General features: G+C 46.7%; 1 protein-coding gene across 4 annotated transcripts in view; it reads right to left on the reverse strand.

The window, feature by feature from the left end:
* The window catches only part of CRAMP1 (cramped chromatin regulator homolog 1), a 120,337-nt gene that overhangs the window by 77,560 nt on the left and 23,232 nt on the right, over nt 1-19,545 (reverse strand). For all 4 annotated transcript variants that reach the window (XM_054041597.1, XM_054041595.1, XM_054041596.1 and 1 more), the window contains exons 5-6: nt 18,545-18,628; nt 7,103-7,151 (exon numbers count right to left, since the gene is read on the reverse strand). In XM_054041597.1, coding sequence (XP_053897572.1) covers nt 7,103-7,151; nt 18,545-18,628 — 133 coding nt within the window. The remainder of the gene's footprint in view (nt 1-7,102; nt 7,152-18,544; nt 18,629-19,545) is intronic.

Below are 19,545 nucleotides of genomic sequence, written 5' to 3' on the forward strand. Positions count from 1 at the left end.
AGAGAGATTGTTGGTGTCATTAGGCATAACCCTAGGTAACTCGGGAGGGTGGAAGACCATGAGTGTCGATGAAGCCTTCCTGCACTAGGCCTAAATGAACCAAAGTCCTTCCATGTTTAAACTCTAATCGACCTCAAAAGCCGGATGCAGAAATTGGAATGTGTAACAGCCAGTTATCAGGTGCAAGCGGTAATAATGAGGCCTGCATACTTCTGGCTAAAAGGCAAAATAACAAATCAAAGGAAAGGAACAAGATAATAATTAAAAGAAAAGTTACTAACAAGCTGGACTTATAGCCGCCAAGATGATGTGACTGCTATAGAAGAAGGGAGGGGGAGGGGGGAGAAGGAAGGGAAAAGCTTAGCTGCAAAAAGAGAAAAGCTGCTTATGATGGTGTGCTTGATCTGAGACGTGCCAGTCTCCTTGCACCGCTTTGAGATCTCAAATAAACTTTGATTGCTTCTCCACCCTGGTGTTCATTGCGCGAAGCACACCGGGCAACGAACCCCGCTGTTGCTTTCCTGGGGCACTCTGTGCCGGCAACAAGATGAAGAATGCTACACCAATATATTCACATGGAAATTCACCATGTCTGGAAGGAGTCCAATAATCAGTTATTGAAACTTTAAACTAGTGTAAAATTAAATATGGCTGAAGGAGGTTGATTCCTAATGCAAACACATGGCACAGCAGGGATAGGGGGAGGAGTAGATTAATTTAAAAACACGACAGATTAAGGAGTATCAAAACAGAAACAGCCTGCAACTAAAATAGTTATCTTAAAAATATGCTCTTCCTGCTTAGCTCTTGGTTTCTTTTAACCGGGGATGTTTCCAAACCTAACAAAGTGCTGAATATTCAAAAACCGATATTACACAAAACATGATTAAGAATCTTTAGTATTAGTTCACATCCTCAGCATTTCCTATCTGCTGAAATAGAGATTGTGATGTTTGAGGGCTTTCTGCAGTATAGATTCCAGTTTGATTTAGGTATTGAAAGATTAATTGAGAGTTATCAAACATGAATGTCAAATATATCAATTTTAATCCTACAGTATGCCCAAGCACCCAACTCCCAGCGAAATCAAAGGGGAACTGAAGCACAGGACCTTGCAATACCATTCCTACACCAAACAAAGCAACCCTCTGAGTTTAACCGAGAATGCAAGCATTCATCAAATGGACACAAAATTAAAAATTTCTTACTTGTGCTATTAACATTATCAAATTATTTGAATTCTTTGATTTGTCAGAGATGCTGTACACATTACCAGTGGTGGTGATTTTGTTTTGAATTTCTCTCAGTTTAGAAATAGAACATCCATCTACGCACATACACAGCCCCTATTACCACAGTATCCAAGCACCACACAATCTCTAATACATTTAACATTAGCACACAGCCCTATGTGGACACTTGAGGCACACAGAGATTAAGAGATTTACTCAAGTTCACCCAGGATGTCTGTGGCAGAGTAGGGACTCGAACATAAACCTCCCACACGCTAGGCTAGTGGTCCTGCCCACTGGTTCATCCTTCCTCTAACAGATTACTTGGTTTCGCTGTCTAGTCCTTATGAACTAGCACGCATCTAACACTGGATTTACAAAAACACAGCCAGAGTAGGTTTAAATCCCCCACATGTGTCTTCAGTGGATTTAAAAAATCCACAGAAACATTTCTCTTGAGCCTAGGCTTTGTAAAACCTTTATTTACTAAATAAAACATAAAATTTGGGGCTAAATCCACCAGCGTCACTTTTAACAACTCTAATACAATATGATGTGATTGGAATAACAGAGACTTGGTGGGTAACTCACATGACTGGAGCACTGTCATGGATGGGTATAAACTGTTCAGGAAGCACAGGCAGGGGAGAATAGGTGGAGGAGTTGCACTGTATGTAAGATAGCAGTATGATTGCTCAGAGATCCAGTATAAAACTGGAGAAAAGCCTGTTGAGTATCTTTGGGGTAAGTTTAGAGCCGAGAGCAACAAGGGTGATGTGGTGGGCATCTGCTATAGACCATCAGACCAGGATGAGTCTTTCTTCAGACAACTAACAGAAATTTTCAGAACACAGGCCCTGGTTCCAATTGGGGACTTTAATCACCCTGATATTTAATCACCCTGGAGAGCAATACAGCAGTGCACAGACAATCCAGGAAGTTTTTGGTGTGTTGGGCACAACTTCCCGGTGCAAGTACTAGAGGAACAAACCAGGGGCCATGCTCCTCTTGACCTGCTGCTCACAAACGGGGAAGAATTTGTAGAGGAAATAGAAGTGGGTGGCAACCAGGACAGCAGTGACCATGAGATGATCGAGTTCAGGATCCTGACCAAAGGAAAAAAGGAGAGCAGCAGAATACGGACCCTGGACTTCAGAAAAGCAGACTTCGATTCCCTCACGGGATCCTGTTGGCAGGATCCCCTGGGAGGCTAATATGATGGGGAAAGGAGTCCAGGAGAGCTGGCTGTATTTTAAAGAAGCCTTATTGAGGGCGCAGGAACCAATCATCCCAATGTGCAGAAAGAACAGCAAAGATGGCAGGCGACCAGCTTGGCTTAACAGTGAAGTCTTCGGTGATCTTAAACACAAAAAGGAAAATTACAAGAAGTGGAAACTTGGACAGATGACTAGGGAGGAGTATAAATATATTGCTCAAGCATGCAGGGGTGTAATCAGGAAGACCAAAAGCACAATTGGCGTTGCAGCTACCAAGGGATACGAAGGGTAACAAGAAGGGTTTCTACAGGTATGTTCGCAACAAGAAGTGGTCCGGGAAAGTGGGGACCCTTACTGAATGGGGGAGGCAGCCTAGTGACAGATGATGTGGGAAAAGCTGAAGTACTCAATGCTTTTTTTTGCCTCGGACTTCACAGACAAGGTCAGCTCCCAGATTCTCTGCACTGGCCAGCGCAATATGGGGAGGAGGCGAGTAGCCCTCAGTGGTGAAAGAGCAGGTTAAGGACTATTTACAAAAGCTGGACATACACAAGTCCACAGGGCTGGATGCAGTGCATCCAAGGGTGATGAGGGAGTTGGCCGATGTGATTGTAGAACCATTGGCCATTATCTTTGAAAATTTGTGGCGATCGGGGGAGGTCATGGACAATTGGAAAAAGGCAAACATAGTGCCCATCTTTAAAAAAGGAAGAAGGAAAATCCAGGGAACTACAGACCGGTCAGCCTCACTTCAGTCCCTGGAAAAATCATGCAGCAGGTCCTCAAGGAATCCATTTTGAAGCACTCAGAGAAGAGGAAGGTGATCAGGAACAGTCAACATGGATTTACCAAGGGTAAGTCATGCTTGACTAACCTGGTTGCTTTCTATGACGAGATAACTGGCTCTGTGGATATGGGGAAAGCAGTGGACGTGATATACCTTGATTTTAGCAAAGCTTTTGATACTGGCTCCAGTATTCTTGCCAGCAAGTTAAAGAAATACGGATTGGATGAATGGACTATAAGGTGAATAGAAAGCTGGCTAGATCGTTGGGCTCAATGGGTAGTGATCAACAGCTCGATGTCTAGTTGGCAGCCGGTATCAAGCGGAGTGACCCAGGGGTGTGTCCTGGGGCCAGTTTTGTTCAACATCTTTATTAATGATCTGGATGATGGGATGAATTGCACCCTCAGCAAGTTTGTGGATTACACTAAGCTGGGGGAAGAGGTTGATTTGCTGGAGGGTAGTAGGGATTGGGTCCAGAGTGAACTAGACAAATTGGAGGATTGGGCCATAAGAAATCTGATGAGGTTCAACAAGAACAAGTGCGAAGTCCTTCACTTAGGATGGAAGAATCCCATGCACTGCTACAGGCTGGGTACCGACTGCCTAAGTGGCAGTTCTGCAGAAAAGGACCTGGAGATTACAGTGGACGAAAAGCTGGATATGAGTCAGTGTGCCCTTGTCGCCAAGAAGGCTAACAGCATATTGGGCTGCATTAGTAGGAGCACTGCCAGCACATCGAGGGAAGTTGTTATTGCTTTCTATTCAGCACTGGTGAGGCCACATCTGGAGTACTGCATCCAGTTTTGGGGCCCCCACTACATAAAGGAGGTGGGAAAATTGGAGAGAGTACAGCAGAGGGCAACGAAAATAATTAGGGGGCTGGGGCACATGACTTACGAGGAGAGGCTGAGGGAACTGGGACTATTTAGTCTGCAGAAAAGAAGAGTGAGGGGGGATTTGATAGCAGCCTTCAACTATCTGAAGGGGGGGTTCCAAAGAGGATGGAGCTAGGCTCTTCTCAGTGATGGCAGAACAAGGAGCAATGGTCTCAAGTTGCAGTGGGGAAGCTCTAGGTTGGATATTAGGAAAAACTATTTCACTAGGAGGGTGGTGAAACACTGGAATGGGTTACCTAGGGAGGTGGTGGACTCTCTAGCCTTAGAGGTTTTTAAGGCCCGGCTTGACAAAGCCCTGGCTGAGATGACTTAGTTCGGGTTGGTCCTGCTTTGAGCAGCAGCTTAGACTAGAGGACTTCCGGAGGTCTCTTCCAACCCTAATCTTCTATGATTCTACAAATACATGTACACAAAAAGCTCTGTTCTCAGTTTGGTACCTCCTGTTTTACACAATCAAGGGACGCAACTCCAGTACTATAAAAATAGGTTGTAAGGGAGGTGTGGGTTGGCTAGAAAGTGATGAAGAGTCCCAAGAATGTTTAACAATACTTTGTTCCATAGTTGCCCAGTATAGAGATTCTAGCTGGCCACTGTTGGAGCAAAGACTAGATGGACCACTGGTCTGAACTGGTATAGCAACGCCAACATTCCGAAAGAAGTTATAATTAGCTCTATTTTGGCCTATTTTCTAGACCCCCACGGCTTCAGGTAACTGCTGACAGCAGTGCAAAAAGCTTTACATTTGCTCAATTCTAGATGCTTCTGGGATTTTTAAGGTAACTAAATCAAGTGTGACATTTTGTGTCAAGGATTCTTAATTGTCTGAAATAATTAGTGGATTAAGTTTCCAATCAATACTTGCTATTTGCAGCCCAGGTTTCAGCTCAGCTGCAAAGATTCTGACCAACACATCTAGTCATTTAGTTTTGATAAATAATGAGTGAGGATCTTGTAGAAAGTCAGAGATGCTGCATGGTCTAAGTAGAATGAAAGAGGTCAAGACACTAAGTTCAAGTCCCAGCTATGCCAGTAACATGCTGGGTAATTCCTCAGCATCTCAAAGTTTCCACACTTGTCAAATAAGGCTAATAGTTACCTATCTCATGAGGGGACTGCGAGGATAATCTACTTTCATATATGTTTCCTGTTGTGTTTGGGAAGGGGGAAGAGAAAGATCGCCTGCAACTAAGAGTGTGATTATGGCTTTCTAGCACCATGTGGGGTAATTTCAGCAGCACAGTGAGCTGGAGAAAGAAGGTTTTAGTCCATATTGTATTTGACTGTGCATGTGGAGTTGCAGGACTGTGTCTCTATCCATCTTCCCTGGATTAATGTACACAGACTGCCATTTGGGTAATGGAAATACAATTTTACACACTGCTGTTGTGTAGTTTGCTCGTCAGAATGACAGGAAACTTTTCGGGCAGAAAGAGGATGTCCCTCTTCTGCCTGATAAGAGCAGAGTCAATCTGTGCTATTTCATCTGCCAAAGAGTGAATAATTCTGGATTTCCCAATAAGAAAAGTAAAACCTATCTACACTCCAGGTCATATTAATAGATTGAATTTTAATATATTTAAGTGCAAGAATCCATGTTTCTGAAATGCTTGGATATGAGACAAAATCTTTGTAAGATAAATATCTAACTTTCTCCCAGGCAATCATCATTTGGTTAGAACAGATGAGATTAAAGAAAACTAAGGCCCCAGTCCAGCAAAGTGACACTGACAAGAAAACCCCTGAGCCTGTAAACACCACACTACAGGACTGGGGCCTAAATTTGCTAAAAATTAGCATGTTCTTGTCATCATGTTGTGCTGGTCAGAGTGCTTGGATGACACTGACTTTATAAGAGATCCCCAATCCACCATATATACCTATGTCCTAAAGTTTAGGTGTTGGAGTAATGAGCCATTTAGAAATGCCTAAGAGCTAAAAATATAACTAGTACTCTCTTAGCACAAATACAGTATCTAAATAGGCCTACAACTGGTGAAACTGTTCAAATACAGTTATGCTTATTAAAAAATGTTTAACTGAACATACGTGCAAGAGCACAAAAATGGCTATAAAAGCAAAATAGTGATGGGAAGAAAAAAAGAAAAGCAGACTAAAAATCCCAAAATTTAAAAAAAAGGATTATATGTAAAATTACATGGCTGGCACACAAGATCAAACCCAAGTGGCAATTTTTAGCACATCACTTTTGCTCTAATTTTAACAGACAGAAGCAAACTATCTAGAGAACAGCCAACAGGCTATTCCAAGATCTGTGAGCCTATTGCAAGTCTTACAAAAGAAGTGCACCCTGGAGAGGGGAGGTCATTAAGATTAAGGTCAAATGCTCCGTTGTAAGGTTCATGCTGACTGTATACAAGGAAAGGATTCGAAGAAACTGTCAGCATTGAAAAGCAGAACAATTCAATTATTTAACCCTCCCTCCACCTCCCAAGAAGTATTTCATGCATTAATTTCTAAAAAGTAGTAGAACTGCCTACCACTTATATAATCCAGGGGATAGTGAAGTTCAGGAGTGAGGCCCCAATCCTGCTTGAAGTCAAGGAGACTACTTGTGCTTACAGCTAAGTATATCCATAAGTGTTAAACAGGATCAGGGCCTAAGGTACATTGGCAGAGCTGTGTGAAGGCCTAAAACCACAGTAGTGCTGAAAGTCATATTCTGTACATTCAAATCAATTTTTTTTTTTTGAAGACATCTTCTACAAAGCATTCACACTATCAGGGAATATTTTAGTAAATACACCAGGGGTAAAGTTTATTTAAATTAGTTTGCCTCTCAGGAAAAGGTAGGGGAAAATATGAAACAAGGTTATTTCATATTTTTCAGCATATTAAATCAAATTACAGCCCTTACAAAGTAATAAATGCTCTCTGCACTGGGCCATCAAGTCAGCAATCAAGCTGCTTTATGGTCTGCTTTTATTAGTTGCGAAAAAAATTCTCACTTACCCAATTTGAATCAGTTCATTAAGTTTTGTTGCATTTTTATCATCCATACCTTTAAGTGAAAAAGAAAACAAACACAACACACTATATTAGGAATTAAATAACAGGACACAAATTATAATCATGTCTGCTTACCTTATAGTTTATGATGTTGTATTACAATGGGAAGATGCTTTTGATTAGCATAAAAATACCAGGGCTACAACAAAGTTCCTGAACATATTCTATCCATATGCCTCCGTATAGTACAATTCAGTTTAAGCAAGACACATAGGGTTTATACACACCTACTGTGTTAATTACATTTCAGTCACAGATTAAAAGACAAAAAGTTCATCAGTTCTGCAAAGGCCCTAGGTTACTCAGTGTGAATCGGACATTGCAATATTGACAGCAAAGATACCTGCTCTTCATGCTCTGTTGCTTAGGCAGCATAGCACTATGGAGAAGCCTGAAGCCCTTACAAGTTTGGATGCCATACAATAAAAACGCACATACACCCCCACATCCTATGCAATGTACTGCACATTTTGAAACACACATTATGATACCCTAGAGGATATAAATCAAGTTAACAAAGCCTGGATCTACTTGCAGAGGAATTGACCTTTCCCCAGCAATGCTGGATGTCATTCCTGACACGCTTTCATCCTTCCATGGCATCTGCAATTTCTGGGAATGCAGACAACTGCCTACTTTCCAAAGGAAAGAGAAATAAGCTGATTCCGGCAAGCAGCAGGGCAGACCTGCAATAAATAATACCTGGGAGGGGAGGTTGCTGCTCATGTCTATTGGGCAAACAGAAACAGAAAGAATTTTCAAGGTGACGGTGAAGATAGTACATAAGAGGATGCAAATGATTAGATAATACTGCAGATGCATAGACAACATGCACGCATCCTCAAGATCACTGGGCATGACTGTGATGATTTCCTGTCACATTCAAGATGGGGTCAGTTGATGCTCCTGGTCATTCTAAGGGTATGTCTACACTACGAAATTAGGTCCATTTTATAGAAGTCGATTTTTAGAAATCAATTTTATACAGTCGATTGCATATGTCCACACTAAGCGCATTAAGTCGTCAGTGCATCCTCACTACCTTGGCTAGCATCAACTTACGGAGCGGTGCACTGTGGGTAGCTATCCCACAGTTCCCACAGTCTCCACCGCCCATTGGAATTCTGGGTTAAGCTCCCAATGCCTGATGGGGCAAAAACATTGTCGCGGGTGGTTTGGGGTACTTGCCCCTCCCTCCATGAAAGCAACGGCAGACAATCGTTTTGCACTAGACACGAGGGCAATTAAAAGAGCACAGCAAGGCGCGCTGCGCATCAGAGAGGCTTTGAAAACCAGTTTCATGACTGGCCAGGCTTCGGTGTGACAGTTGTGTGTGTTTCTCCTTGATGCAAACCCGCCCCCTTTGTTGATTTTAATTCCCTGTAAGCCAATCACCCTCCCACCTTCGAAATAAAGTAACTATTGTTTTGAAACCAAGCATTCTTTCTTTATTAATTAAAAAAATATGAGAAACCGGACAAGGTAGCCCGGGTGGGGTGAGGACGAGGGACGGACAAGACCACATTGCCTATTGTAGCCACACTAAAAATCAAACTGTTTGAATGACAGCCTTCTGTTACCTGGGCCATCCTCTGGAGTGGAGTGGCTGGGTGTCCAGAGCCTTCCCCCCCCCCCCCGCGTTCTTGGGCATCTGGGTGAGGAGACTATGGAACACGGGGAGGAGGATGGGGGGGTTATACAGTGGATGCAGCGGGGATCTGTGCTCTTGTTGGCTTTCCTGCATCTCCAACAGATGCTTCATGATGTCGGTTTGCTCCCCCATTAGCTTCAGCATCGTGTCCTGCTTCCGCTCTTCGTGCTCACTTAAATTCTTTCCTGGCCTCTGCCACTGAATGCCTCCATGCATTAAGCTGTGCCTTATCAGTGTGGGAGGACTGCATAAGCTCAGAAAACGTCATCGCGAGGGCATTTTTTTCACCTTCTGATCTGCGATAGTCTCAGGGACGGAGATGATAGGGGGAGCGTAGAAACATTCTACGTTCTACGATTCTGGGGGGACTGCATGGTCACCTGTGCTGCTGAGTTCGCCACGCTGACCCAACAGGAAATGAAATTCAAAAGTTCCCGGGGCTTTTCCTGTGTACCTGGCTAGTACATCGGAGTTCAAAGTGCTGTCCAGAGCAGTCACAACGGAGAACTCTGAGAGCTCCTGGAGGCCAATACCGTCGATTTGCATTTGCACTACCCTAAATTCGACCTAGCAAAGTCGATTTTAGTGCTACTCCCCTCGCCAGGGAGGAGTACAGAAGTCGATTTTAGAGCCCTTTAGGTCGACGGAATGGGGTTGGTTGTGTGGATGCATTCATTTTTAAAATCGACCTAACACGGCTAAATTTGACCTATCCTGTAGTGTAGACCAGGCCTAAGACAAGGTGCGGAGAAGCGGGAGATACACTGCTGGTGTCTTCTATTGACAATGCAACCTGCCCTGCCTTTGTCATGAAGCAGATCAGAATTGCTTCTCCAAGATGGATGAGCACACTGGAGATCTTTGAACTAACAGAATAAAGGGAATGTGAACAGTCTAAACAGTTCAATTCACGAGACAATAAAGTAAAATCCCCTAGTGAGGAGAGAATGTAGTAAAAAGTCCCCAGGGGCACCACTATACAGTAGGGAATTCAAATGATCCACCAATTATGCCTTTTGTTGTTGTTATTTTATAAATAATGCAGTCTTTAAAAGGAAATAAAATTTTAGAACATTCTACATTTAGTTCCCACATCCCACCAGCAAAGCCATACACACAGATGCTACACCATCCCCGCTAAGACATGGTCCCACCAAAAATGCTTGGGTCCAGACTGAATGAAACAAAACACATAGGACAAACTAGTGCGGAAGGGCTAAAGAAGTTGATTTATTTAGAATGCATCTTACCGAACAGTTTAAGTTTTTATTGCTGATTATGACTGATAACGTTTAAAGATTTAAGGCCTGATTTGGAGAACAGCATCATCCCAGACTGATTTTGCAGGCACAAATAATGGCAGATGCACGTGATATAGTTTATATATTTAATTGCTTGATTTTCAGGAACAACCAGGTAGCCAGATATATAAATTAAATGTATTTCACCTGCAAAACTGTGGATGGTTGTTAAAAAAAATAAAATAAAATAAAATAAAAAAAAAATAAAAAAAGAAAGGACAGTTACTCACCTTCTTATAATTGTGGTTCTTCGAGATATGTTGTTCACATCCATTCCAATCAGGCGTGTGCGTGCCACATGCGCTGTCATCGGAAACCTCTTCCCTCAGCAGCTCCCATCGGGTCGGCTAGGGAACCCCTGGAGTGGCACCCTCATGGCGCTCAATATATGACCCTGCCGACCTGACCCCCCTTCAGTTCCTTCTTGCCGGCTACTCCGACAGAGGGGAAAGAGGGTGGGTATTGGAATTGACGAGACCACCACATTTCAAAGAACAGCAGTTACAAGAAGGTGAGTAACCGTCTTTTCTTCTTCAAGCGTTTTTTCATGTCGATTCCAATCAGGTGACTCCCAAGCTCTCCCATAGGGGTGGAGTTGGAGTTAAGGAATCACTGTTTGGAGATCTGCTCTGCCGAAAGCTGAGCCGTCTCTAGAATGCAGGGTGATGGCATAGTGGGTGGTAAACGTGTGCACCGGGGAGCAGGTTACCGCTCTGCAGATTTCCTGGATGGGCACCTGGGCCAGGAAAGCAGTGGACAAGGCTTGAGCTTGTATCGAGGGGGCCATAATAGCCAGGGCTAGGAACTTGGCAAGGTCATAACAGGTACGGATGCAGTCCATGATCTGGGAAGAAATGCGTTGTGAGGAGACCAGAAGCCCCTTCATGCAGTCTGCCACTGCTACAAACAGTTGGTTTGACTTCCTGAAAGGCTTTATGCGCTCAATGTAGAATGCTAGTGCTCTCTGCACATCTAGCAAGTGAAGCATCTGCTCCTGTGCATTAGCATGTGGCTTGGGAAAGAAAACTGGTAGAAAAATGACTTGGCCGACGTGGAATTGGGATACCACCTTGGGCAGGAAGGCTGGGTGCGGCCTGAGCTGTACTTTGTCCTTGAGGGGGCGGGGGTGGGGTGGGAGAGGAGGCGGAGGTTAACACTTTTAACTCTGACACCCTCCTGGCCGATGTGATGGCAACCAGAAATGCCACCTTCCATGAGAGATACAGAAGGGAGCATGTAGCCAGTGGCTCGAAGGGGGCCCCCCATTAGCCTAGCTAGAACCAGATTGAGGTCCCAAGCAGGTGGACGGACTGTGGACATAGCCATTCCATGCCCTTAAGGAAACGGCCCACCATACGGTTGGCGAATACCAAACAACTTAACTCTCCTGGGGCGAGAATGTCCACCATCGCGTCCTCTGACCCAATGGATTTCCTCCACCTGTAGACCCATGTTACGGGCAATGCAGCGGAGCAGGTCCTGGTGCGCCCTGTGGTCAATGGGCAGATGACCTGAAGCTGACGCTCCTGCCACCGCCTCATCAGGTGAGGATGACTAGGAAGCAAGTGGGAGTACTGGGTCCCCGTGCCCCTCTGTGCGCCCTGATTGCCCCTGGGTTGCACTGGACTTGTCCAGTGGTTCGACAGATGTGACCTAGGCTATGGGAGGGTCTCCGCTGTCTCCTCTGTAGTATGAGGGAGCAGTCTGGACAGGGTCACCTCTGTAACCAGAGGAGCAGGTCTATCCATCGGTAACTGGGAAGGAGGACGTCCCGACGCCACCAACCTAGAAACCCTCGAAGGGGTACCCTGGACCTGATGGTAAGCCCAGGGAGTCCAGAAGGGCCATTGCGTGACGGGTAGCCACTGTGGCTGCCAGGCCAACTAAGCATGTCTCCGGTGCTTATCCAACCTATGTCTACTGCACCACGAGTAATAGGAGTCAGCCTCAGAGTCTGAGGATCCCGAGAGCGATGACCACGGTGATGGCAACCATTCCTGAGCAGGCAGTCGATGCCGAGAAGACGAAGTCGGGGATCGGTGCCGCGACGATCATGTTGAGGATCCGCACTGGCTGTCCCATGACCGAGACAGTGCCACGTGTCTGGTGCCGAAGAACAGCTGCTGTGCTCTGGTGCTATGTCTCGGTGCCGGCCCAGCAAGGGTGTTTGTTTGGTGCCAACTCCTCAGTGCCGGAGACACAGATTCCCTGGCGCCGGGAGTGCAACAATCTTGTACCGAGGCCGGTGCCGGGCACTATTGCGGAGATGGAGACCGGGAACAGTGCTGGTCTGGCAATGAGGAGAGCCTCATCATCATGGGCTTGATGGCACCCGTCTAGGCGGTGCCAGAAGCTTCTCTCTAACAGCAAGGGGCTGAGGCACAGTAATTTCTATAAGCTCCTTGGCAGCCTCAAAAGTGTCTGGGGTCAAGGGGGGCTCCAACGCCTCCACCAGGCACTGATCTGCTGGTCAGTCACTGAGTGCTAGGCTCAACAGTGCCACCTGGGGCGCCGGAGTCAACGGCATGAGATCTTGCTGCTTGGAAGTTGAGGCCTTCCTCTGGGGCAGCAAAGTCTCCCCTGCTGGTCTCACTCTCTGAGGAGAGCGCCCTCTGTCCACCTTCTTATGGCGCTTGTGGGGCACTGGAGATGTTGACCGGTGCTGGACCGCTGCTCCTTGCTGCGGTGCCGGGGATCTTTAGTACCGACGGTCTCTCGCACCATAGTCCTTCCTCAGTACCAATTCACGGACCGATGCCAGGGCACTCCGCACCAAGCTTGAGCTCTGACCTTGGCGGTCCGGTGCCGCTGGACCGAGTGTGGCTTCCATTAACACAGGTTTCAAATGGAAGTTGCATTCCTTTCTAGTTCTGGGCTTGAAAGCCTTGCAAATCTTGCAGGGCTCAGACTGATGCACCTTTCCTAGACACTTCAGGTGCGAGTCGTGGGGATTGCTATTGGCTTTCTGCCTACATTGCAAGATTTAAATCCTTGGGCTTGAGGCATTCCCTGAAGCCCAAGGCGGGGTGAGGGGAGAACTACAAACAACAATAAATTAATTACTTAGTCCTACCCTGTTTTTGTTTTGTAATAGGCTAAGGGAACACTTGCAAGCAAGCAAAACGCAGTTCCAACGCTGCCACGGACAGTAAGGCCTGGTCTACACTAGGAGGTTATGTCGAATTTAGCAGCGTTAAATCAAATTAACTCTGCACCCGTCCACACAACAAAGCTATGTAGTTCGACATAGAGGTCTCTTAAATTCGACTTCGGTACTCCTCCCCAACGAGGGGAGTAGCGCTAAATTCGACATGGCCAGGTCGAATTAGGGTAGGTGTGGATGGAAATTGACGCTAATAGCTCCGGGAGCTATCCCACAGTGCACCATTCTGTTGACGCTTTGGACAGCAGTCCGAGCTCGGATGCTCTGACCAGCCACACAGGAAAAGCCCCGGGAAAATTTGAATTCCTTTTCCTGTCTGGGCAGTTTGAATCTCATTTCCTGTTTGGACATCGTGACAAGCTCAGCAGCACTGGCAACAATGCAGAGCTCTCCAGCAGAGATGGCCATGCAATCTCAGAATAGAAAGAGGGCCCCAGCATGGACTGATCGGGAAGTCTTGGATCTGATCGCTGTGTGGGGCGATGAGTCCGTGCTTTCGGAGCTGCGATCGAAAAGACGGAATGCAAAGATCTACGAGAAGATCTCCAAAGCCATGACAGAGAGAGGATACAGCCGGGATGCAATGCAGTGCCGCGTGAAAAATCAAGGAGGTGAGACAAGGGTACCAGAAGACCAAAGAGGCAAACGGACGCTCCGGATCCCAGCCCCAGACATGCCGTTTCTACGAGGCACTGCATTCCATCCTAGGTGTGGCCGCCACCACTACCCCACCACTGACTCTGAGGATGGGATATTGTTGACGCCCGCTTCCTCGGAGATGGTAGTGGACGGGGAAGATGAGGAAGGAGATGAGGAGGACGAGGCAGTCGACATTGCTTACAACGCTGATTTCCCAGACAGCCAGGATCTCTTCATCACCCTCACAGAGATCCCCTACCAACCGTCCCCAGGCGTTAACCCGGACCCAGAATCACGGGAAGGATCAGCCGGTAAGTGTTTTAAACATGTAAACATTTATTTTGAACAGAACATTAATATTAACTGTGGGTTTTTCATGATTATATTGTCCTAGGCACTTAAAGTTTTAGTCTTTGGCAGTGCAACTGCTGCAAAAATCTAACAATGTCCGGTATATCTTGATTGGTTTGCCCTAGGCGCTCTACTGTTTAGTCCTTGCCAGTGCAGCTACAGTAAAATTCGGTCTATATGTCCGGGGACAGAGCAGAAATCCTCATGGGACATCTCCATGAAGCTCTCCTGGAGGTAATTGGAAAGCCTTTGCATGAGGTTCCTTGGGAGAGCGGCCTTGTTGTGTCCTCCATAGTATGAAACGTTTCCGCGCCAGGCTATCATCAAGTACTCTGGTATCATTGCCTTACACAGCATGGCGGCATACGGCCCTGGTCTTTGCAGGCTTTCACGAAGTATGCATTCTTTGTCGCTGTCTGAAATCCGCATCAGAGTGATGTCGCTCATGGTGACCTGCTTTGAATTAGGGGAATGTTAGTATTGGGACTGCTTGCCTATTCCTTTACAGAACTGTAACCGGCGGTTTACAGCCATGCAGTGGAGGCGGAAGAGGGTCAGCATAGAGGGATCTTTCCCGGGGATAGCCGCGAGGGGGTGGGACAGGGGCAGAGTTCATGCTTGCCGGATTGCTGGGAGCAGGAACTGGCCAACGCTAGGAGCATTGCTTTGAACGTGAAAGTAGGGCAGTGCTATTATTAAAGTTTTAAGGTGTCACAAGTCTACGGCTTACCATGTCAGCCTGCTACTCAAATTCTGCTGTCCTGTTCCGCTTCTGTGATCTGCACTGCAAGACCACAGGGACTGAATGCGAAGGCTGAAAATTCGACCTTGTCCTGAGTGTGCATGTGATAGGTGCTGTGAATGGTCTTGTTCACAGAGAAATACTATTTTCTTTGTTCACCAAAAAATTTATCTTTCTGAGGAATTCACTCCCTTTTTCTCATCCCACAGCTGTGACTGTCTCCCAACCTACCCGGTCATCAGACTCCCAGAGGCTGGTGCAGATTAGGCGTAGAAAGAAAAGGACACGGGACGACATGTTCTCAGAACTTATGGGCTGCTCCCGAGCCGAGGCAACCCTGCAGACTGAGTGGAGGGAGAACATGTCCCAACGCCAGCGAGCACACAGCGAACGGGAGGAGAGGTGATGGCAGGAAGACCAGCAGGCGACTCAAACGCTGCTTGGACTAACGAGGGAGCAAACGGACACGCTCCGGCGCCTTGTGGATGTTCTGCTGGACCGGAGGCAGGAGGATAGAGCCCCGCTGCAGTCTATCTGTAACCACCGTCCCCCGCCACAAAGTCCCAAGAAGGAGGGGCTGCAGAGTCAGTGAAAACTGTCACTCTACCCCTGCAGACTGCTCAAGTGGCAGAAGGCTGTCATTCCCCAAAATTTGATAAGTCCTTTCCTTCCCGCCTCACCCAAGCCCCCATCCCAGTTTCATCCCCTGTCTAGTCGCTAATAAAAAATATGTTTCTGTTAATTACTATTTCCATCATGGTTTTTTAGAGGACAGTCTGTTGGAAGGGGGGGGGGGAAGGGGGTCGGTACAGACACGGGGGCAGGTTCAGCAGCAGGTCACACACACAGTGCAGTCACTAGGCACCCTGGTTAGCCTGGGAGGTGGTTTTCATTTTCGGGGGGGGGGGGGGCGGCGAGGGGGGGGGCTATGTGACTTTGTGGCGGGGGAGTGCGGTTAGAGATCTTATGCAGCGGTCCTTATCCTGGATCACAGAGCCACGCAGCAGCGGATCTGTAACCGTCCTCCCCCTGCCACAAAGTTACATCGCCCCCACACACACAGAGTCCCGAACAGGAGGGGTGGCAGGCTCCGTTGAAACAATCAGTCCACCAGTGCGGACCACTGTAGAAGCAGGAGCCTGTCATTCCTCGAGTTTAGAAGCGTCCTTTGCATCACTACACTACACCCGCTCCCCACCACAGTCTGCGTCCCAGTTTCAACACTTTACCACGAAAACAGTAATAAAGAAAACGTTCATTAACAAATTTTCAGTGATTTTATTTTTAAACGTGGGTTGGAAGGGGGTGAACGGGGTATGAAACTGGAGAGGATAGTGAACATTCACTGGGTAAAGAAACGGGGGCAGATTCAGCTTCTCTGTAAACAAACTAAATAGTCACAGGTTACCCTGCTCACTCAGGAACCTAGCTTTCAAAGCCTCCCGGATGCACAGCACGTCCCGCTGGGCTCTTCTAATCGCACGGCTGTCTGGCTGGGCGTAATCAGCAGCCAGGCGACTTGCCTCAACCTCCCACCCCGCCATAAAGGTCTCCCCCTTGCTCTCACAGAGCTTGTGGAGCACACAGCAAGCTGCAATAACAATGGGGATATTGGTTTCGCTGAGATCAGAGCGAATCAGTAAGCTTCTCCATCTCCCCTTGAGACGTCCAAAAGCACACTCCACCACCATTCTGCACTTGCTCAGACGGTAGTTGAAGAGTTCCTTTTCACTGTCCAGGGCGCCCGTATAGGGCTTCATGAGCCAGGGCATTAGCAGATAGGCTGGGTCCCCGAGGATCACTATAGGCATCTCCACATCCAACAGTTATTTTGTGGTCCGGGAAGTAAATACCTTCCTGCAGCCGTCTAAACAGACCAGAGTTCCTGAAAACATGAGTGTCATGAACCTTGTCCGGCCATCCGACGTTGATGTTGGTAAAACGTCCCCTATGGTCCACCAGTGCTTGCAGCACCATTGAAAAGTAGCCCTTTCGGTTAATGTACTGGCTGGCCTGGTGGTCCAGTCCCAGGATAGGGATGCGAGTTCCAGCTATAGCCCCACTGCAGTTTGGGAATCCCATCGCGGCGAAGCCATCTATGATGACCTCCACGTTTCCCAGGGTCACTACCTTTGACAGCAGTACATCAACGATTGCGTTGGCTACTTGCATCACAACAACCCCCATGGTAGATTTGCCCACGCCAAAGTGGTTCGCAACTGACCGGTAGCTGTCTGGCGTTGCAAGCTTCCAGAGGGCTATGGCCACTCGCTTCTGGACAGTCAGGGATGCTCGCATCCGGGTGTCCTTGCGCTTCAGGGCAGGGGACAACAACTCACAAAGTTCAAGGAAAGTTCCCTTCCGCATGCGAAAGTTTCTCAGCCACTGGGATTCATCCCAGACCTGCAGCACTATGCGGTCCCACCAGTCCGTGCTTGTTTCACGTGCCCAGAATCGCCGTTCCACAGCATCAACATGACCCAGTGCCACCATGATATCCACGGCGCGGGGTCCCGTGCTTTGTGACAGGTCTGTGCCACTCTCAGACTTCATGTCCTCATCGCGCTGCCGTAGCCTCCTCGCCCAATTTCTCAGCATCTGCCTCTGGAAAATGTGGCTGATAAGGTGTGAGGTGTTGACAACGGCCATAACTGCAGCGATGGTCGCAGCGGGCTCCATGCTCGCAGTGCTGTGGCGTCCGCACGGTCACTCAGCAGAAAAGTGCGCGAACTGATTGCCCGCCGGCTTTCAGGGAGGGAGGGCGGGAGTGACGGTTGGATGACGACAGTTACTCAAAACCACCCTCGACACATTTTTTTCCCCAGCAGGCATTGGGGGCTCGACCCAGAATTCCAATGGGCAGCGGGGACTGCGGGAACTGTGGGATAGCTGCCCACAGTGCACCGCTTCCAATGTCGACGCTTGCCCCGTTAGTGTGGGCTCACACAGTCGAATTACTGTCCTTAGTGTGGATACACACGTTCGACTTTGTAATATCGATTCCACATATTCGATTTAAGTGAAATCGAACTACTCTCGTAGTGTAGACATACCCTAAGAAGGAACTGAATGGGGGTCGGCTTGGCAGGGTCATATATTTAGCGCCATGAGGGCGCCACTCCAGGGGGCTCCCTAACCGACCCGATGGGAGCTGCTGAGGGAAAAAGTTTCCAATGACCACACACGCGGTGTGCACACACCTGATTGGAATCGACGTGAACAAGCACTCGAAGAAGAATAAAATAAAATCAGGCCTGTGTTTTCTGTATTATCTGCATAAAGAAAGCTAAATAAATATTATGTTAAAAGAAAAATGGGAATTTCATGTGACTGGCCAAAAAAAAATTCTTATAGAAAAAGAATAAAAAATCCCTTAAGAAAGCTACACAACACAGAACTGTACCAGAATACAATGGGGAGACATTTTGAAAGCCACCAAAGCACAACAGTACAAGGCAAGCCCAGCCCTCAAGGTAGAACTCCTTGATTCTACAGTACAAAAACCAAATTTCCACCACTTGAGGAAATTCATACTCACAGCCCCCAATCTTCTTCCTTAGTTCCCCATAACAGACTAAGCCATAAAGTTCCAGGGAGGATTTTTTCAGCCCTTGAGAAAACACTGCAAAACAAAATAGGTATCAGGTGAGATATGAGACAGAGGGAGAGAGAGAGAACCTTCATTGCAGATATGCCATGAGCCGTAACAGATCAAGTAACTTTCCAACAAAAACACCCTCAGTGAAAGGGACAAAAATCCACATATTTAATCAATACACAAAGATCTCACTGCAGACAGGCCTAAGTCCTATTGCACAGTAATGCTAAATAAGAGAAGTGCATGTATTTCGGAGCTATGATTTTATATCTGTGAAATGCAACAATTTTATATCGGATCAAAAACCAAGAAGAGATTTCACAGAATTCAACAAACAACGTTTCAGCAAAATGAACTCAAATTAGCAGTGACAATTTGCTATTACCCCACAACTCCATCATCACTTAAGTTAGCTGTCTATAACTATAATCAAATTAAGTTTCAAGACACATTGATGCCTTCTGGAAAACTCAACATACATACACCTATGTGTTGAGTGACATACACACACTTGAGTTTTCTAGAAGATATCAGTAAGTTTTGAAATTTTATGTAAGTATTTTTTCCTAATTCTTGGGTCAATTTCTGTAATTTTTTCTTCCAACAACAGAATACATTGGTGTGGGCATTTTATTTGTATTGTGGTAGCATGTTCCAGCTTATATCCATGGCTAGTGGTAAAAAAAAAAAAATCCTTTGGCATACAAATCAGACCAAGAAATCCTTATACCTGATGCTGCGGTGACAATCGCAATTCTCTTTGATTTGCAGGCTACCAATAAATCCAAAATTCAACCATATGCATTTTCACCAGTACTCAAGTTTAGCCACATGCGCCTCAGATTCTTAAACCTCTACACTGGCAGCTAAGCAGCTTTCATGCCTTGCAGATTTAGGTATTTTACCTTCATTTATTCATTTCTGCTTATCCAGACCACAAC

This window comes from Malaclemys terrapin, chromosome 10, assembly GCF_027887155.1.
Source record: "Malaclemys terrapin pileata isolate rMalTer1 chromosome 10, rMalTer1.hap1, whole genome shotgun sequence".
In the NCBI taxonomy this organism is placed as follows: domain Eukaryota; kingdom Metazoa; phylum Chordata; order Testudines; family Emydidae; genus Malaclemys; species Malaclemys terrapin.